This window comes from Barbatula barbatula (genome assembly GCF_947034865.1).
Source record: "Barbatula barbatula genome assembly, chromosome: 19".
Lineage (NCBI taxonomy): Eukaryota > Metazoa > Chordata > Actinopteri > Cypriniformes > Nemacheilidae > Barbatula > Barbatula barbatula.
The window spans coordinates 19,546,010-19,567,851 of NC_136782.1; the positions used below are offsets into that span (position 1 = coordinate 19,546,010).

A 21,842-nucleotide genomic window follows, 5' to 3' on the forward strand; every position below is an offset into this window, starting at 1 on the left:
CACTTCCTGATTTCTGGTCTGAAGACTGGAAAGTCTCAACTCCCTTTTTCAAAATAAAAGTCTTTTTTAAAACAAAAGTCTCTGTCCATTTGCAATCTGACAGCACACCTCCCACTTGAGCTCCTGGTTCCAGAACCCGAGGAGGTCATGTCAAGCTTCTTTGGAGTGTACCGGATCTTCTCTTCATTGCTCCTCCACTGGAATCAACACAACAAGACGCCTAACGTCTCTGTGTAAGATCGTTGCAGGGATTTTGTTGGAAAGCTTCTTCTTTGCTGGCGTACTCCTGCTGTGTTCTTCATGGGAGGGCTTCTTAATCATGACCGGATAGCTGGGAAACGTCCTGATTCTGACGTCTCTCACAACTCCTTTCTCGTCAGGACACACACTGATCACTCTGCCTAATTTGAACTGACCTCTTAAGGCATTCTGATCCGCAAGCCAAACAACATCTCCTACTGCAACATTTCTCTCCTTTGTGTGCCATTTGCTTCTGACGAAGAGGTTCGGGCCTGCCAATTGACACCATTTCTTCCAGAATTTATTCACCTCTGACTGGATCACTCTCAGCCTTTTGTAGGGGTAACCCTCGAACTGGAAGTCTCCTGGGTCTCCTCTCAAGCTTGCTCGCCCCAGCAGGAGAGAGTTTGGAGTAATATACTCCACACAATCCTCTTGGACTTGTGCTCTCGCATCTATAGGCCTCTCGTTGGCCAGGTTGGCTGCCATATATACAAAGGTCTGGAATTCTCCCCATGTGAAGACTCCATTGCCACCTACATTCTGGAGGGCTCTCTTTACAGTTCGCACTCCTGCCTCAGCCGCTCCATTTCTATGAGGCGAGTCAGCTGGATGGATCTTCCAGGACCACTTTGTGCCATGCTTGGCCACCTTTTTTTCCACTCCTGATCTTTCCAGGTGCTCCAGGAACTGATACAGGTCCTCGAGGGCAGGTTTGGCCCCGACAAAGTTGGTGCCTGGGTCAGACCATACCTTGCTGGGGTGTCCCCTCAACGACGTAAATCTCTGATAGGCCAGCAGAAATCCTTCTGCGGACATATCACTGACAATATCAGCATGAATGGCTCTGGATGCCATGCAACTGAACACAATACCCCACACTTTCAGCCTTGCTCTCTTCTTCACCTCATCTTTCACTTCATATGGGCCAAATAGGTCCACGGCAGTGAACTGATATGGAGCTGCTGGCGTGGTCCGCTCAGGCGGCAGGTCGCTCATTATTTGCTGGCATCTCTCTCCTCTCGCTTACCTGCAGATGACACAACTGTCCACTACTTTTTTGGCTATCCTTCTTCCCTTAACCACCCAGGCTTTTCTCCTCATCCTCAACAGCGTCCCTGCTATACCCTCATGATTGACATTGTGTGCCTCTTGCGCAAGCAGTGTAGAAATCCACGTATCATGAGGGAGAATGGGCACAAACGATTTGTCTTCCCTGAAGGTCTGAATTCTGCCGCCGCAGAGAAGGAGTCCATCTTTGTCCTTAATCACCACTAGTCGGTTGAGCGTAGTATCAGGGAATGTTGTGCCTTCTTGAGCTGCCAAGGAGAGAGTTCTGAAGGCATAGTCGCAGTTTTCAACATTGAGAACGAGAACTTCTTCTTTTGAGGGTGATGCCTCCCACTTTGATTTCTTTTGGGCCTGATATTTCAGGCCTAGCCAGCTGTCAGCAGCCTGTCGTACCCAAGCAACGACATTCACCAACCTGGACAAGCAGCTAAACTTCTTCACCTCCAAAAGATTTTTGACAGCTGAACTGGAAAGTGTTTTCCTCATCGCGGCTTCATCCTGCTTAACTCCTGGATCAATGTCTGATGCATCAGGGCAGACAGTCGGGTGAGTTATTTCAGCAATATTCCTTTCATTAGAGTCTTCAGCTTTGGTGTGCTCCTGGGAGGTAACCCCGCGGCGTCTCTTCACTTGACCTCTTGTCACTACTGCTGAAAAGGCCTTCCTCTGTAGCTTACTAATGCTGTCTCTGGCGTCAGTTACCACTTCCCCAGCTGACTTTATTGGCCAGTCTTCTAATGGCCTCCTCAAAAACTCCGGTCCACTTTGCCAAGTCTCTTTCAGATCCTTTAGAGCAGCTCCCCTAGTAATGATGTCTGCTATATTGAGGTTCCCTGGGATCCACCACCAGTCTTCAACCGACACAGACTTCTGGATTTCTCCTATCCTGTTGGCAAAAAATGTTTGGTAGCCATAGCTGTCTCGCTGAATGGCTCCCAATACTGTCTGGCTGTCAACTAGGTGAAACCAGCGCTCCATCTCCATTCGGCCATGCCTCTCTACGTATTTTCTCAATCTGGCTGCAAACACAGCGCCACAGACTTCAGCCTTCACGGCATCGCCCTTCTGATCCATTGGTGTCAGCTTGGCCTTGGATTCTAGCAACCTGATGTCTATTCCTTCATCCGTCTCCCATCTAAGGTATAGAACCGCTCCGTAGGACTTATCACTGCCATCTGAGAAGGTAATGGCCCAGGGTTTTCCTTTCCAACCTAGTGGAGTAAGGCTTCTATGAAACTTTACTTGTCCCAGCTGTGCATACTCCTCAAACAGCTTGGTGGCCTCCTCCCTGAGGCCCTCAGAAAGTGGCTTGTCCCAGGTGTTTTGGGCCAGATTTCCACTCCCTGTTTCCTGGAATGCTTTCCTAACGAGGATGGCACCTTTCTGCTTTAGAGGTGTGACCAGTCCGATTGGGTCATAGAGCCCTGCAACCTGACTCAGCAGTAATCTTCTAGTGAGAGGATTAGGTGTTTTAGATCTCACCTCCTCCATCAGCAGGTCTTGGCCCGTCCTCATCTTCCCTCTTCTTCTGGAGAAGTTGACTGATGACATTATGTAGAGTTTGTCTTCCTCTGCTAGATACCCAATGCCTAATGCCTTGTTGTCCTCATCCTTCATCTGATTTGGCAAAACAAGAATTGTGTTCGTCTCAGAGGGCGTCCTCGCCGTGAGGTTTGTTTCTCCACTTTTCTGCCTGCTACTCTGTGCAGACTGGACCCATGGCTTCAGGGAAAATCCACCTGCTTGCAGAATCTCTTCAATCTCCTTCGTCATTTTGCTAAGTCTGTTTGCATCATTGTGGGATGTGAGGACATCATCCATGTAGCTGTCTTCCTCCAGCACTCTTCGCGCCTCCTCCAGGTGAGAGAACTTGGTGAGCCTTGCAGTTTCTCGCATAGCCAGCTGTGCTATGCATCCAGCAGGTCTGTCCCCTATATTCACCCTTGTGATGACGTACTCCCCTATCTCTTCATCCTGCCGGTCCCTCCAAAGGAATCTGTGCAGATGCATTTCACGTTCCTCCAGCCACACAGAGTTATACATCTTCCTGATGTCTCCTAAGGCTGCATGCACTCCTTTCCTAAACCTTAGTAAGACAGCTCTGATGGGGTTTAAGACATCTGGCCCTTTGAGCAGCAGGTCGTTCATGCTCACTCCCCTGAACTTTTGACTGCTGTTCCATACAAGGCGCACTGGAGTAGTGACTGAGTGGGGATTTGGCGCAACTAGATGACTCACGTACCAAACTGGCCCTTTCCAATCCTCAGTCATCTTCTTTGTGAGTCTCTTTGCAGCTCCGCGCTCAACCATCTCGTGAACTTGAGCAGTGTAAGCAGCGAGCCACTCTGGTTCCTTCCTGAGCCTTTTCTCAGTTCTTAAAAAGGTGGCCTCAACTCCACTTCGGTTATTGGGAAGGCAGGCAGGATCCATTATCCAAGGATACCTTGCATCCCAGTGTGGAGACTTGCTGTGTTCATCTTCAATGATGTACGTAAGGCCATCTTTTATTATTTCAAGTTCCCTTTCCTCTGCTAAGGTCATCTCCTTTCCTCCAGGCTGACAATTCCCACAGCGGCATCCACCACATTTCGGCTCGCAGGCTGCACCGATACTGTCCCATCTCCACCACTCAAGGAAGTCGCGGTGAGTTGCGGCTGTATGCCTAGTTTCAGCGATGGTGTCTTGAATATGGAGTGTCTTCATCATGAAGGGGATCTCAGCAGGAATCTCCTCATATTTGATGGCAGCTGTTCTCATAGAACGGGCAAAGTGCGTCTTCGACTCATGTGCGGCCACGTTTACTTGCTCAAACAGATCAGGGTGTGCTCCGCCCACCGTCTTTCCAAGAGGACTCTCCCACAAGACAAGATCTCCTACAACCTTCATCCTTTGCGGGGCAAGTCTCCCTTCTCTGTGACTTATGAGCAATTCAATCTTCTTCGGTCTCCTTAGCTCCTCAATTTCAACTTCAGGGAAGAATCTCCTCAGCTCTTCAGGCCTAATGACTTGGTGAACTTTGGCGATCTCCTTCAGCCCATAACAGAGCAGTTCATGGGCCCTCTCAGTTCCCTTGGAGGTTTTGATTCGAACTCTGAGGAGGTATCTCCTCGTGGCTACTTTGGTAACCATTCCACCAACTCCATGCACAACAAGTGTGATCTTCTCGCTCCTAAGATTCAACCTGTTGGCTGCTTTATGAGTGATATAATTGGTGTCTGAAGCCAGATCCACCAGGGCTCCGATTTTTTGACCTGCATTAGCGGTCACTTCCATCAACATCATAATGACGGGGAGTTCTCTCAATCCACCTTCTTTGAGGAGGCTCACCTGGCAGTTGGCTGGACAGCTAACCTTTGACACTGTATTGGTGAAGGCCTTCCTGCATTTCTCAGCTAACTCTGGTGTAAGTTCACCCAGGAATTTCTTCTGTTCCTCAGTTAAGCCCTTTTTGTCTCTGTCATCTGTTTGAGGTCTCTCAAGTTCACGCCTCTTGTTGTTTCCTCGTGGACAGAGAAAGAAGTGGTGATCTGAGGGGCCTCTCGTCCTGCAGTCTGCATTTCTGCACAGATAAGTGTCTCTGCAGCCGTCATCATACTTGTGGCATCCCAAACACTCCCTACATGCACCGATCCTTTTCACAGCAGCTTCCTTTTCTGATAGCTTCAGACCCTTGAATTTCTTGCAGAAGAAAATCCTGTCCTTATGTTTCTCATCTCCACAGATAATGCACCCTTCCTCAGAATCCTCTTTCTTCGTGGCTTTAGTCGAGGCATATTTCTTGTTGAACTTCCTTTCTGCTTGGTCTGGTTTCTCTGGCTTGTCTGTGATTCGTAGTTGGTCTAGCCTCTCGAAGATCTCCTCTTGCTTCTTTAGAAAAGCTAGGAGCACATCAAAATGGTTGTCTGGAGTAACACCGTTGCTAGGATCCACCATGAACGTTAGCCAGTCCTTCTTCACAAACTCCGGAAGTTTGCTCTCTAAAGACCTCACCACCAGAGGGTTTTTGATGGCGCCGGTACTTCCTAGATCTGTGAGATCAGCAAGCGCTTTCTCTATTGTCTGGATAAGGTCTACTACTTTTCTTGGCTGATTTCCTTTAACAGGCGGAATCTTCTCCAGCTCTTCAGCAATCTCTAGAGCAATGGCAGATTTATTTCCATACCTGTTAGCTAGCACTCTGAAAACATCATCCGCTGTGGTATAGGTTGACAGGCGAAGATCTTTCACAATTCTTTCTTCCACACTATCAAGAAGCTGAATCTTTTTGACCTCTGGCGAACCAGTTGGCTCTCCCTGCTTTTGAAGGATCTCCCAGTCAGACTTCCAGCGGTGGAAGTCTCTTTTACAGCCGTTAAACGTGGGCAGTTTGGTCGGCTTAATTTTCACTACTGGTATTCTCAGTCCAGTTGGCTCCTGATTCACGCCTATACCTTGCTTCTCCACAGCAATCCTCCGTGCTCTGGCAAACTCAGCTTTCCTCATGTCAAGCTCATTGTAAGACACTCTCAGGTCCTTGCTTCGCATCCGAAAGTTCCTTGCCTCCGCTCCAGGAATCCATGACTCCCAGGCTGTGAATGCGATAGATGTTTCTTTGATCAACTTTTCCAGTACAGTAAGGTGGACTTCAAATCCTTCACAGTTACTGCTTTCCACAGGTATTCCATATGCATGCCTCCCGGCTTTTTCTGCTTCTTCAAAAGCAGCCTCCAGCGTGTCTGATCCATATCTGCTCCAGAGGTTGGTTTTCAACTGTCAAGTTCTCAGGGGGTTTTGCTTTACTTCTGCCCAAACTTGAAAGAGGCCTTAGCCATAAACAGGGGTAGATGGAATCAACTCAAACAATTTCTTCTTCTTGTGATTTATTAAGGCAAATTATCAGAAGTTTTCCATTTAGTTAGCCATTTAGTTAGCCATTTAGTTAGCCATTTAGTTAGGTTGAAAACCTTTACAAGAAAAGAGAAACAAAATACAAAATACAACAATTACTTTAAACTGCCTAGTAACAAATATACAAACAAATATAAAGTTCTCCTTAACCTTACATTAACTTCAACAAACAACATTCACAGTGTTAGAAGAACCAACATGAGTGCAAGGCATTTAGAAATTAACTACATTAACTCTAGCAATTTCACCATCAACATTTGCATTTAACATTAAACAGTTGACAAATATCAGCATCAAATCATTTCTTACCAGTAGCATCCCTGGAAATGCCCAGCAAGTAAAGTCCTTCCCCAATTCATCAACTTTCAACAGCAACTCACAACAAGTGCTTCACAGCCTCTCACTGCATGTGCTTCAAACAAAAACTCTTCACTTCCTGATTTCTGGTCTGAAGACTGGAAAGTCTCAACTCCCTTTTTCAAAATAAAAGTCTTTTTTAAAACAAAAGTCTCTGTCCATTTGCAATCTGACAGCACAATGAGTAAAGAATTTATATTTGCCTTTAATATAAAGTTTTTTCTTGGATGTAATTGGATGGAGGTTTTTGGAGTTTGGTCACCATTCATCTTAATCCCCTTCCAAAGTTTAGTTAAATTCAGATTTATCAATCCTTTGTGGGTTTTGTTTTCATAGTTCATTTCACAACACTATCAACAATAGGAAGTCGTCCTGTAAGCAGTTTATTATTCAATCATTTCATTTTACTCCACACACATGATCCTTTTATTGCTTGACTGTTTCCCCAAAACACAATGCAAACATGTTTTCTGTTGTGCATAAAATGCATTGTATGAGCATTTAAATGAAGGCAATATATCATAACATTTCAGGTTTATCTGTATCTCCCGTCACATTATCCTGAAGCCACTTAATGTTTATTTCATTCACTGACAGAGCATACATAACAGCATGTATAACCATCACAAATGCAACCGTTTCACAAAGCCATTGTTTAATATTATCACCAAGATAAAATCCAATGCTGCAGGGTTACAAACCTAAACCCGCTAAACATTTGATCATAAACCTATAGGTGCGAGTAGTAAAACGTTTGGTGCAGAGAACGGCATTGTTTTGATGCATGTGCAGATTATGCCTCAGAGGGAAAGCAAGCACATCACGTTGCCATCCAATTTGTGTTCCATTCAGCAATTACTTTCATGCTCGGCTTGCCCCCATCTCAGACAGAAGAGAGATTATCTGTGTAGCGTCTGAATCCTAATTAAAAATACACTGTCTGCTGATAACACAACTGAAAATAACAGATAGTGGAAGAACCCAAGTGCAGGCAGCGAGGATGAAGGGGTTAAACAATAACTTTTATATATAAACACGATAACAAACACCCACGATGGGGAAAAACACTAACCAACTAGATACAAAAACTGAAAACAAATACTTCCCACAAGGGGGGCAAAAACAACCAACTAGGAAAAATAAACAAAGAACTTGGACTATACATACAAAATGACCGGCACAAGGAAACTCTGAACAAGGCATGGAACACAGTATACAACCAAAACAAATGAGCACAAGACAATAGACATGAGGGCATTAAATAGGGAGACAAACGGAGGAGATAACAATGGGCAGGAGCCTGTCATGATTCTGCCCCAGAACTGAAAATCAAGACAAGAGAAGGCAGAATCATGACAATAGTTATTTATAGAATAGTTTCTTGTGCCGATATTTACACTTTAAACATTTTCTTCACAGCAAACTAAATATTGAAGTCAACACGTGATACTCCGTGTTTGCTGATAATGCTACAATTTTAACATTGTATATCAGTATTAGTAGATTGTGTCAGATGTGTTTTTACTCTGCTGCGTTATGAACGGTGGATGTTTATAGCAAGTAAATAAGAAACTCTTTGCCTTATGTGTTTAATAAAATTGGTATCCTGGTTTAAATTGTATTATGTTGAGAGTTTTTAATTTACTCGGAAATTATTAGTCGTAGGCTTATTTAAAAAAAGTTGAAATGTGCCGCCCTTGTATGAGGAACTTATCCACTCGCATGATTTGTACTGTAAAGTAGATGCCACTTTTTATTCAACCAAAAAAAATCCTTTTCATTCCAAATTTGCAGTGTTGCATTATTTTTTGCAAAAGACTGTCCATCAAAATTTTCCAGGAGTTAGGCTATGTTCGCATTTAACTTCTTTTTTGAAGCTGCCAGCGTCTTTTTTACATCGAGATCCTATGGAGTAAACTGTGTTCTGACCGCATATTAAAACATCAACTGCCACTCGGAGCGCCTTTTTCATCGCCAACCAATGACAAGCGAGTAGCGAGACCAGTCGTTTCCAAAACAAAAAATGGCGGCCGAAACACTGCTTGGATCATACTTTAGTTTCCACAAGTTTCCGGAGGGCGCTTGAGGGACTGTATAGTTTTTAAAAGACGAACTTTAAAAAGGTGGTCAAATATCCCAAATGAGAGGCGTCTGAAAAGCAGCATTAAACTGGGATGTTCCCACCTCCGGCTTTGTTGCAGACGCGGCATCAGTTCACTCAGATTCAATACGATTATCAAAACAAGTTGTATACATGCATGCTACACACATCAGCTTCTCTCCGCCTTCCATCACACTAATGAAGATAGATTTATCCAATCTATTCCCGGATTTATACCCAAACCAGAGCAAGCCCAGCCCCAGCCCCCGCACGATGCCTCTTCCTTCTGCGCGTCTCCTGCATCTCTTCCGCGGCACGCTACCGTCTAAGATGTGGAAAGGGCAAAGAATTTGTCACCTTCCCCAACAAGACCCTCGCCAGACGAAAGAACAGCGCTATTAATCATTTGACATTTCAATATTGTATTACCCTTTGAGGTGAAAATCAAGGGGGTCATTAAACTGGTTAAAGGAGACGGGGGCGGTGATCAATAGAACATATCACGAACAGAAGCGCGAGTTATACGGCCAGCGCCAGATTCACAGTCGCTGTCAGCAGGTATGATGGGACGCTGCCCTAACTAATTAACTCTACGTGAAGGCCATGAAGTGGCGTTCAATGCGCTGAAGAGCAGAAATGAGAAGAACACTTCATCAGCATCCAATGAATATAAACAAGCGACCATCAGCAGGGATTCAAGTTAATAGAAGCCTCTGGTATGTGGTGCTGTTTTGATGGGGGTCATTGCCAATGTGACGGGTGTATCTCTGTAATGTACTTAGGGACTCATGGGTACTTTAAGTGTGAAGCGTTTCCACTCTAAAAAGTGTTAGGAAAGAATTAAATATACTTTTTGTTTTGGCATCTCTTCTCTCCGAAGATCTTCATGTCTTCAGCTTCTATCATTCATGCTGAAATCAGTTGTCATGTTCATTCAGCTTTGAAAACATGTCAATCTAGTTGGAGTATGTCTGTGGACATCTTCCCGAACACATGTCTGTCATCACACCCTGAAACCTTTATTTTTGTCTGCCTTAAGTTTTTAAGTATTATCAAACCGCTTTACGGGTCATTTCAATTTACTAATGTTTTTATTTGTGTCATTAATAAAAAACAAGTTGACATTAAGGTATTTCGCTTAATTCTTTCATTCGTTACTCACCCTCGTGTCATTCTACACCAGTATGACTTTCGATTGTCCGGTGAACACAAAACAATATATTTTATATAATACACATTTTGAAGAACGTTGGCAACCTGGGAAGGTAAAACAAAAAGAGATGGAAAAAAAGTGTAATTGTCAAAGTTTAGGTCCGTGACTTTAGCTCTCATAACAAAATCAAGGGATCCCTTTTGTTGCTTAGTTTCATATTTGACGGTTTATGTTAAAAGTGATGCCATTGTTATGTTAAAATACCCTATGAACTGATATGCAAAGACAACTAAGCAAGGTATTAAAGCTAAAAATGAACACAGTAAACAACAACCCTATAACAGAATTGCCTGGCACATGAGACAACTTACATTTTCATTTATATTTATATTGAGGCATTTAACAGACGCTTTTATCGAAAAGAAAATTTGTTGTCAGGTTAGCATTCAGGTTTTCACGGTCAGAACAATACATGATTCTTAGAGACGAGATTGCATTTGGAAGATCGTTCCTCAAGCAAGAAGCGGAAAGTGATTTGGTGCTAAAACATGAGGACAACTGAATATTTAAATTTCATAAACACTGTTTTTGTTAAAGACTGCGCACACAATAGCCTACACTGTACATTTTTTTGCTGTAGTTTTGCAGCTAGTTGCCGGTAACTAACTGTAGACTTATATTTATCTCATTTAATGGCAACAGTTTGTTCAAAGATAAATGAATAACAAGTCTTTATCTTTACAGAAAAAAACTACAAAATAACAGCCTCGTGCAAAGGATTCTGGGAACCAACAATCCACGTCAACCGTTTTGTCTAATTTTGGTTCCCAGAATGCTATATATATATTTTTTTTCTGTAAAGATCAAGACTTATTCATGTTTATTGTTCATTTATCTTTGAACAAACCAATATATTACATAAATGTAAATCTACATTAAATTACTGGCAAACCGCTGCCAGTAATACTGTAATTTCTACAGTCTCTGCCTTGAACATGTTGAGTAATTGTGATCTATAAAAACTCAGCTGTTTTCTTTGTGATTTATTGTCTTCTACATCACAAAATACTCCTAAATACTGTAGCGAACATTCTGTGAAAATGTTACCATTTGAATGTTGACAAAGGACATGTCAAAGATTAAAATAATGTTTAGGAAGCCAACTTCTGGTATTTTTGGTGCAAAATAATAATGTCAGTGAAATCGTTCATTTCAGTTTTCATCTTCCTACATAACTAGATGTGCATCTTTAGTCTGTATTTTATAGACATGGTCACATATGCTACCAGGAATAAAACTGCTCGCTGATTTAGTTGTAGTTTACATTTTAATCAATTGAGCCTGTACAAATGAATGTCTTTTTGCCGTTGTGCAAAAATCATTGTTATTTGTGTCATTTACTTTATAAATGATGCTATTGTATGTTTTTGCTGACAAAAACATACCATCAATATGCAACATTAATCTGTTCCTGCAAAGTAATGTAAAATCTGAAAGGTTCATTTGAAGTGTCATCCCTTCACCAGCTTTTAACCGTTACCATGTAGCGTCACATCATTAATCAGCTTGGCATGTCATTCCTTTTAATCATTGGTTTATGGAGACATCTCGACACGTAATTCATCTCTTCTGTTTTCTTTAAGAGACCGTGAAACGTCTTCGTCAGCAAGTGTTGACTGCGGCATCCCGCATTTACTCCGATATTGGCCAGAATGAACGATGACAAACTTTCCGTCCATCTCTGCCGATTCGGCAGCATTCCTTTTGGCAGCGAGACGGTTACATTAATTTGATTGAGCTTCGTTTTGATGAGCAAAAGTGCAGCGTCTTATAGTGTAAAGGATAAAAAGCTCATAATAAAGTTGATGTAAAGTTGGCCCGTTGACTGTTGGGATTACGTCAACCCGCGTGTACAGGAACAAGAGAAGATGTGAAAGAAAGATGAAGTTTCTTTGAGGTTAATTGTGAGGTCTGAGTACACATGGAGTGAGTTCTGCTGAGCTGAGCACTGGATGGACTTATTAAAACAGTTATTAAAGGAAAAAAACTACAGCTTGGTCCACTGTCAGACTCGGGGGAGAAAATCCTTGTTCGGTTTAATTGAATTTGATGAATTCGCGACGTTCCACGAGATATGCCCGAGTGATACGCCGGCGCTTTGTTAAAGGGACAGTTCACCCAGAAATGAACACGATATCGTCATTTCCAAACCTGTATGACTTTCTTTCTTCTGCAGAACACAAAAGAACATATTTCGAAGAAAGCTGGTCCCCATTGACTTCCATTGAAAGGACACGAAACCACCGAGACATTTCTCAAAACATCTTCTTTTTTGACTATACAGGTTTTGAATGGCATGAGGGTGAAAAAAGGATGGATGAAGGTAAACTAAAAGAAATAAGTAAAGACAAAGAAAGAAAGAAAGAAAGAAAGAAAGAAAGAAAGAATGAAAGACAGAAAGAAAGAAAGAAAGAAAGAAAGAAAGAAAGGAAGAAGTGAAAGACCGAATTCATTGATCAAATCAAGACAATCATGTCATGTGTTCTCCAGAGGAGATGTAGTAAATGAAATGAAGGTACCTTAGAACGAGGATGCGAGTTTTCAGTCTGAACGAGCAGGTGGGATGAAGTGAACGAGGGTCTCCTGTGGGTTTCCTGACAGCACACAGCTGTTTCTCTTAATTCCCTTTTACGCGCCTGGGGTTCATTACACCAGTTTGGCTGCAAAAATAAGACTTTTCTAACAAAGGATATTAGGTTAAACGCTACACATTACTGCAACAAGGAATGCCGAATGCTCATCATATTTTCAGTATCACCTCCGAGTTTTGCGTCTCATTTAACCAGCAAGTGCTCATTAGTGCCACACCAAAGCTAGACAACCCAAAAACCTGTTAGGTGCATTTTGTGATTCCCTATCTTGCACTAATGTTTCATAGAAAAGATATCTTGCATTTTCTAGACAACAATGGCCCTTCTCTGATCTAAATGCAGCGCAGGTGTGTTTAATAGGAACGAGGGACAGAACCGTCACACAGAGTTGCAGCCACGTAAGTCTTTTTATAATAATGACCATGATATATGACCACTCATCTCTGAGCCACATAGACTGTGATGATGTTAATCTGAAGGATAAAGTGTGTGCCTTTCTCTCATCTCTCTGTGTGTGTGTGTGGTATCTTTAATCACCTGTGAGCAGTATACACACCTCAGCTCATTAAAATGATGGATCATGCCAGAGGGGGAACTCTCACTTGCTCAAAATTTGTTCTCGTTTAAAAGGTGCTTAATAGGAGAACACCTGAGGGGAAGAGCACGCCTTCTGACACCAACCAAGATGCTCCGGAGAAGGCACCCCTACCTCGATATTTGTCTGTGGATTGTTGATATACATTTACTATACAGTTTGACTATGTATGTGAAAACTCTGATCAAACTGCATTCGGTCAGCATGCATGGGATCTTTCTTGCAGTTACAATTGCAATTTTAGTTAAAGGGATAGTTCGCATTTAAATACAAATTCTGGCATCGTTGGTGACACTTTACAATAAGGTGCTATTAGTTAACATTAGCTAATGCATTAGCAAACATGACTTAACAATGAAGAATCGAGCATTTATTTATCCTTGACAATGTTAGTTCATGTCAATAGAGTTATTCATATTAGTTCACGGTGCATTGACTAATGTAAACAGTGACGACATTTGATTTTAATCATGTATTAGTAAATGCTGAAATGAACCAGGAACAAGATGCAAAACACAAGTCGTCAAGTCAGTTTCAGTATTTTGATTTATTTTTTTTCTTCATTTTTATACGCTTTTTGTTTTAAGAAACAAATGCTTGCAGATGTCAAATGAATTATCACTCACATCCACACCTCTATAGAGCGTGAACGACTAATCAAACCCGACGGCCAATCACCACTCCAAATTCTCAAGCCGACACCCACTTCCTGTTCACAAACATCCTTATAAGTGCATCAAACCAAGTAAATCAAACAATGTTTTCGTTTTCTAATGTTTCGCAAAACAGACGATTTTTGCAGGTTTACGGGTGCTGAAATCAGAATCTGAAAGAGACGCCAGAGGTGAGGATGCGGGAATTCGTTTCAATTCATTCACGCGTTTGTAAACAGCTTATCCTTTCGTTTCTCATAACCTACATCGACAGGTTTAACAAGGCCTTTTGTCGTAGCGCCCGTTCGCTCCCGGCGTAAGACAAAAAGGTTAATCGATAACATGGTTCAAAATAAAGTTTAGTGATTGTGCTTTTAAAACCAAAGACATAGGACAACAAACATTAACAATGACGAAAAGTATAACAGTGCATTACAAAAAAAACAAACAACAAATATCTCTCAAAATGTGGCACTTCTCCCGGGCAGTTAAAACACTATGACAATTTACAAGCAGGATGGAGGCTATAAAACAAATTATATTAATTGGCGTAATAGAAATTTTAAATGATTCAAATAAGCCGAGGAAGACAAATTGAATGTACCACAATGGATTATAAAAGACAGTTAGATACACGTGTATGTACATGTCAGTCCTTCCCTTTGTGCCTGAAGTTTCGTTACAGTACCAGATGACCGACGATCTTCTTTTTTCATGGTGAACAAAAGCCATGAATCAGTTTCTGGAGCTAACAGACACACCATCATATTGCATTGGAATCAAATCAACGAAACCGCTTTAGCCCCTCCAATGTACCCTTATTTTTTTCTTCGTTGTCTTTTTTTGTTCTTTAAATGCACATTGAAATCAAGGTAAAGAAATGAATGAATGCTCGGTCAGTTTTTCAAACGTGACGTAACTCATGGTCGGTAGTTTTCAGTGAAAGATACCGCCGAGATGACCGTGCCGCGCTGACGATTGGTAATTGAAGATGGTTTGACGACGATATTGTTATCTTCAGCTTTCCACCATCTGAAAATAGATAATATTGCATTATAATTTACGGCCACCCAAACATGTAATACCGATCATGCAAATGTGTGATCAGAATTACCCAAATTTATTGCAAGTTGGACAGTTTTTAACAACTGTAATGGCGTGCAGGTCACAATTACTGACATTAACTGCAAGAGGGATTTAGGACATACCTCAAGCTCATCCCCTCCTGTCTGGAAGGCGTTCAGCCCAAAATCCGAAGGGTTTCTGCGAGCCCCCGGAGCCGCTTCTCCTCTCCGTCGTCCACCGGACCCTCGAGACGACAGTGAACTGGAGGAGCTGGGGTCCCTCTCCCCACGAGGGTTGTGGACGGCTGGGAAAGACGGACGGCTGTACGGTGGGATGTCCTCTGGTCCTGGGTAAAAAATGGAATAGGATGTATATGAGAAACTTGTCCAAATCTTACATGTGCGACGCTTGCATAATATGACATCTTTATGTAAGAAAAGGGGCGGGGCATGACGTTTTAAAATAGGGAATTGTTTGGGCCAGGGTGTTAGTTTGATAAAACAAGGATGTCAATGGAGAAAAAAGATTATTGTATTTTCAAAGTTTTATACTTTTTCTATCGTTTGATCATTGTTGAGTAAGAAAATCAGCATGTATTTTGGAGAAAAAACTTAACCAAATTCGAAATGTAAATGAAATTAAAAAAGCTGCTACGAAAATAGACCTTCTTGTTCTTTACTTTCCATATATTTAATGTTCATATATTGATAAAAAATTATCTAAAATGTTGGTGCTGGTGTCGAAAAGGTAGATTTCAATCAAATGCTTATTAAAATAAAATGTTTATATTTTATATGCACCAACGAATATTTACAATAAGTGCAAATTGTTTGTGTTGTACCTTGGTGTTGGCGGCTCTTCGTGGCTTCTTGTTTGCTGCTCTTTGCTGACCTCGGGCCTTTCTGTAAATCCTGGGCCTCGCGTCGCTCTGAAGAGCTGGTCCGTGTGTCCGAGCCGTCCCTGGGCCTGGGTCCTCCTGAACCTGTTCGTCTATCCTTACCATCAGCAGAACTAGACCTAGGAGACATGGCCCCCCGTGGACCCTCTGGGATAGTTTTGGCCGGGTGTGTTGGGGACTTCAGCATGGCCGGGGGAGGAATTGGAGGAGGTGGAAGATCTGCGAAGGAGCGAGAAAAATAAGCGTGATGTTTTGTCACATTAATGAGCATCGGAGACTTCAGGTGACGATAACAATATCCGCTTTTCACGTGCGCTTGTGTCCTTCAAAGGCAGACGTTCTGCTAATTGACACCAGACCTCATTTGGCTGGCACCCGGAAGGTGGCACGGAAACACAGCTGTGCCAGCCTTCAAACAGCTGCACGCTGGAGCAACTGTGGAGAAGCTGTGAACATCGGTTCATCACTGTCACTCCACGTCTCAACACTTCGCCTGCGGGTTATTCAAGGTCATTAACAATTGCTTTTCTTGTGAAATAGCACCTCCTTGGTAGCACAAACCTCCAGTGAGATGCGTGCGAGATGAAATCCTAAACTTGACCAATGGACGCCCATAAGAAAGAAAAATGACTCTCTTTTATATCTCATTCATTTCTCATAAACATCAATGAGATTAAATGGAGAGCAAGTCTGCACTGCCTCAGATATTTCGTCTGACAAAAAGACTCACAACCGCCTCAGAAGAGAATTCAACAATTTCACAATTTGAACTCAGATTTGTCAAGTCGATGTCAATGCAGATCTTAATATGAACTCATTATTTCTCCTTAGCCATCAGGGCTCATGATGCTCGCACAAACCGAGTGCCCGGTGAAGGTTTTCACACTCTCAAAGCACACCTGACGTCTTCTGCGCACGTGCCTGGTTTTGTCGGGGAGAGATTAACAAGCTTTCATCGCTGCTCTGACACTCAGGAAAATCTGAGAAGGGTCAGTCGATCGTGGGCGGTTTTATGTCTTGCTGTATTCAGGTGGCCGATCGATGGCTGGGTGAGAGAGATAGGGGGCTTTTTTCAGGAAGATGAGGGAGCCGGATGCTGGGAAGGTTTTCTTTGTTGCTGTGCTAAATACTGGCATAATGTGTCTACCCTGCTATCTATGTGTGTTTTTCTTCTTTAAAAAGAAGATAGTTCGAGAAATGTCTCCGTGGTTTTGTGTTCATACAATGGAAGTCAAGGGGTGCATTGTTGTCGGGTTACCAACATTCTTCAAAATATCTTGTTTTCTGCAGAAGAAAAACAGTCGCACAGGTTTGAATTACACGAGGGTTAAAAAATGATGAAAGATTTTCATCTATTCAAGGCTAACACGTTCTTACTAAACGCCAAGAAATGTTCCTTTTGATTTCATGGGGACTTTTAAGATTTCTGAAACTCCTCTAACAAAACTCCGTAAATCTTCAATGCAAGTTTGACAGAAGCATGTAAAAGAAGGAAACTAATGAAAGGCGGGTGGAGCGGCGCAGTTAAAGACTGGCGCATTTCTCCCCAGACAGAAGTGGAAGCAGATGAAAGGTTCAGGGGGCCTTCTGGAGAGGAGTTGGAGGAGGATGAGATAATAAGCCTGGTGTCAACCAAAGCACTGAGCAAACAAGAGCAAAATTAACAGAGGCGGAGGAGACTGTGTGTGTGTGTGTGTTATATGGGGGTTGGTAGGCAATCTGTGTTTTAAAGCGGTTCGTTTCGAGTGTGCTTGTGTGAGATGTAACACACAGAGAATTCATATAACAACCTTCCTTGTTCTCGGTGCATTCAACCCTCCGTCGCGATGCAAGTCTATCGAAACACATTCTATAGAAACTGATTCTGACTGCTCATTCTGGCTCTATTGAGCGGCGACTGCGAACGCAGACGGGAGAGAGAGACAGATCAGATGAGGGGGGACGATGAGAAGAGCTACTTGATCTGATTCAGCCGGCCGGGGCCTGTGCGTGTCTGATATTAAATCTCACTGTCAACACACATGGACAACCGACTGGAGGATGAGACGCAGCAGATGAGAACACACACATACATACACACAAATCTTTACAGCCGTCTAAAAGTTTTGTTTGTGATCACTTTTCTGTGTTAACATCACACACACACACACACACACACACACACGAGATGACCTTTCTGGCGACCTTTCTAGAGAGCTCCTCAAGGGGAGCGCCGGCACCTTCTGCAATTTCATTAGAGACCGAAGCTGAATCCATCCCTCATGACACACTAAAGCCGAGTCCTCCAGTCCGTCGTTTCTCTCTTGCACAACCTTTATGATCCTGCTCGATATATCTGTAGATTAAATGTGTGCTAGATACGGCAGCGTGGTGCGCGATACGTGAAACAAGTCGTAGCGATAAAAGCGAATCAATCAGAATTACAGTGTGGAAAAAACAGCATGGTAGTTTTGTGTGTACGTACCCTCCGTGAAGACCTCTCTGCGCTGGTAGCCGGTCTGAGCCGCTGGATGTTGTTTCTGTCTCTTTAAGGGCCTCCTCTGACCCGGGGCCGTGCTAACGTTACTGTCTGTGGACACCGGGCTGCCTGGACGGTGTCCTGGAGGGAGGTTTTGGTATTTCCGTGCGGCTGGTAAATGAAAGGACAGACGGTTTGCTAAGCTGCAGATTTCTGCTGTAGTACGTGTGTTTGTCTTATAATGTCTCAATTTCAGTTTATCTGTCTTTTTAATCCGTGAGCTAATATTGACAAACTCAATTTAAGTGTAAAAAATGGATATTGCTATCTGGTCTGTTTGTGCAAAATACATTGTGTTTATAAAAAACTCACAGTTAAACATTGATAATGTGCTTTGCTTTGGTTTCAAAGGGAACCGAATTGGATTATCTATAAATTCTTAAAGATACATGTACTTGACAAAAAAGCTCATTTATGTACGAAAAATAAACTTGAATATAGTTTAGCTTTTTAAGTAAATCTCCTTGGCTAGTATTCAACATAAACTGACTTAATTCTTATATTTCCATTCGTAAAACAAGACTAAATATTTTAGGTCACTTTCCTTGTCAAGTAAATGTATCTCGATCTCTATATTGATTTTTTAAATACATTTTGTAATAAAAACAAGACAAAAATACACATTTCGAAAATGTTATATCGCACAAATTGTATATTGTGAAAATTCAACTTTTGTTTTATATGCACTAAGAGCAACACACAAAACATCCTTACTTAATTGCTGTATGTAAGGGTTAACTAAGCATCATATTTTTTTAATACCTCCAGATACTGGCAGCTGATGGTGGCCTTTCCCAGAATGCTTTGCCACTCGTAGGCCGGCATACTCGGCCGCCGCCGCCACCGCCTGTGCGAAATCAGCATCGGTGAAGAAAGACCCGTCCGACGAGCTGACGGCGCTAGAGCGGCCCGACGAAGCGTTATCCTCCTCCGATGCCGAGCCCCATCCGTTGATCATAGAACCGGTTACCGAACTCTCCAGATCACATGTGCTAGAGGCGGGAGTCTGCTCCAGGCCCCGTATGAGAGCCCTCTGCTGGTTTAAGTGCTGCTGGTGAGCGAGGGCGTGGTGCTGGTGGACCCGGGCCACTTCTGCGTCCATCTCGTCACCTTCTATATCGTCCTCTTCCTCCTCCAGTCCGTCCGTGTCGAGGCCCAGCGGGCTGGAGATGTAACCGTACGTGTGCGGAGGGGAGAGAGGGTGTGGCGGAGGGAGAGGGCTTACCAGGATTCGCCTGCAGGCGAAGTGACATACAAAAACATCAATAACTAAACTTGCACAACTAAAACGATTTACTGCTCGAGTGGTGTGCGTTTGAATTCCAGCGTACCTGCGCTCGTGTAGGTCGGCGTTCTCCTGTAACATGGGCTGCATCTCTTCCTGAGGGGACGGGGTGAGGGTCGCAGTGGACTGGTGGCTGTAGGAGACCGCTGCAGGGGAGGAGGCGGCCCCCCTCACGGGAGGGGTGGGTCCCCGCTCGAGCTCCGCCTCTTCCTCTTCTAACTCATCGGGCTGCAGGTACATGCGGGAGGACGGCATAGGGCACTGCAGATCTGTGTCATAACTGATGACAGAAAAGAAAAGTTATGTTATTCCTAAAAATGTATTTCTTATAAAATCAATTCAGTACATTCAGTTTGGGAAGTTGCTTTGGATAAAAACATCTGCTAAATATATACATATAATATGTAATGCAGGTATACGAGTTCATTATTTAATGGTTTATGTAAGATAAATATACATAAATATATTTAATAATAATTGCATTTACTTTGTATAAAAATTACTGTATATGATGTAAATAATTTTAATTGAATAATAATCATCAGTGTATTTATTTATTTATTTAATTAAACAATTTATTAACACGATAAATACAAATCCTATTTAAAAAAAGAAAAGTTTGAAATAATATATATTATATAATTCTCACCTGTCGTCAATAGCAAGTGTATATTCCTGACATGGGGGTGGATTAACTGGGGGAGGGGGCAGCAGCTCAGTCCAGTTCATTGGGTTCTGTTTGGCATGTTTTGTCGTGCGTCCCCCTTTCTTCTGGCCTTGGCTTCCTGCACGACAATAAAACAAACAAACAAACAAACAAACAAGAATTAAAACTGTCAAGGCACACCAACACAACTCCAGCGACACCCAGCCCACAACATCTCCGAAATCATAAACTCAAATGAAAATGCATTAATAAGCACTGCTTCATTTCTCTTTCTGTTGGTTTGTTTGCCGAACGTGATGCCCGTGTGAAATAAATGGCACTTTTACACTCAGGAGAAGCAACATTAATGACACCCACACTGTAATTTATGCGGTGTAAAGCGCTTACGTGCATTATCTCTCTATTTGTAATTAACGTTGTGCTCTCCATCAACAAAACGAGTCATTTTTCAAATCTAACACTCCATTGCCCGGAGGAAAGCCAGAGAGAGAGAGACCGAAACATCACAGGCCAATTAACAGCCAGGAATTAAAATTCAAAGCCAATGAGCTGTGAGGACCCCCGTGCCCTCGGACCCTCTCTTTAATTACCTGAACTTCAAATACAATATAAAAATACATCCCATGCATTACGCTGGCAGCCCTGCGCACACCGCAGAATGGAGCTCATTTATCTTTGTCCCGCAACTAACAACGTCTTTCTGACAACATTATCCCCCCTTTCTTTGAGTTGGAGGATGAAAGCTGAAGTAATTAATGACGGTGTGCTGAATCGGGGAAAGGGAGGGGGATCCTAAAGGTCCAGGGAGGGATGCAACAGACCCTGGAAATCTGCAGGGAATGTGGTTTTAACTGAAGGAATTAGAAAAAGTGTTGCTACCGTGTTTAAACTACGCAGTCGTGAACTATAGTAATAGTGAGGAGGAACAATCAAGCCCCTTTGTTGAGACGTAATGACTTTCTTTGTCTCCCTGGAGTTCCAACACTAGGAAGAGTCATTTGATGTGATCATGTGATTGATTTTCCTAATGTTACCAAAAATCACATTAATCGAGACAATGTTTTTGATGGGTGGACAGACAGACAGACAAACATACAAATAGTTGGATGGATGGTTGGAGGAAAACGTGGATAGAAAGACAGAGAGATAGATGGCTGGACAGAGTGACAGACAGATTAATAAACAAAAAAGAAAGATAACAGACAAAAAGACAGACAGATATATAGACAGACGGATAGGTGGGTGGATGATTGATGGATAGACAGACAGGTGGACAGACAGATAGAGACAGATAGACGGATAGGTGGATGGATGATTGATGGATAGACACACAGGTGGATGGATGATAGATGGATAGACAGACATACAGACAGAGAGTCAGACAGACAGACAGACAGAAATGTGGATGGATGCAAGATGGATAGAAAGACAGACAGAGAGTCAGACAGATAGACAGACGGATTGATGATAGATGGATAGACAGACAGAGAGACAGGTGAATGGATGGATACATGGACAGTCATACAAACAGACAGAAAGGCAGGTGAATGGATGGATAGTCAGACAAACAGACAGACAGGTGGATGATAGATTGATAGACAGACAGAGAGTCAGACAGACAGAAAGGTGGATGGATGGATGATAGACACACAGACAGACAGAAAGGCAGGTGAATGGATGGATACATGGACAGTCATACAA

The 21,842-nt window shown here is 42.7% G+C and overlaps 1 protein-coding gene across 2 annotated transcripts in view; it reads right to left on the minus strand.

Annotated features, from left to right (window-relative positions):
* Positions 1-13,623: 13,623 nt before the first annotated feature.
* The window catches only part of robo1 (roundabout, axon guidance receptor, homolog 1), a 104,852-nt gene continuing 96,633 nt past the window's right edge, over positions 13,624-21,842 (minus strand). For both annotated transcript variants that reach the window (XM_079481720.1, XM_079481719.1), the window contains 7 exons: positions 20,124-20,259; positions 19,521-19,754; positions 18,952-19,424; positions 18,136-18,300; positions 15,615-15,890; positions 14,917-15,119; positions 13,624-14,740 (listed from right to left, as the gene is read on the minus strand). In XM_079481720.1, the coding sequence (XP_079337846.1) occupies positions 14,726-14,740; positions 14,917-15,119; positions 15,615-15,890; positions 18,136-18,300; positions 18,952-19,424; positions 19,521-19,754; positions 20,124-20,259 (1,502 nt within the window). In that variant the 3' untranslated portion in view covers positions 13,624-14,725. The remainder of the gene's footprint in view (positions 14,741-14,916; positions 15,120-15,614; positions 15,891-18,135; positions 18,301-18,951; positions 19,425-19,520; positions 19,755-20,123; positions 20,260-21,842) is intronic.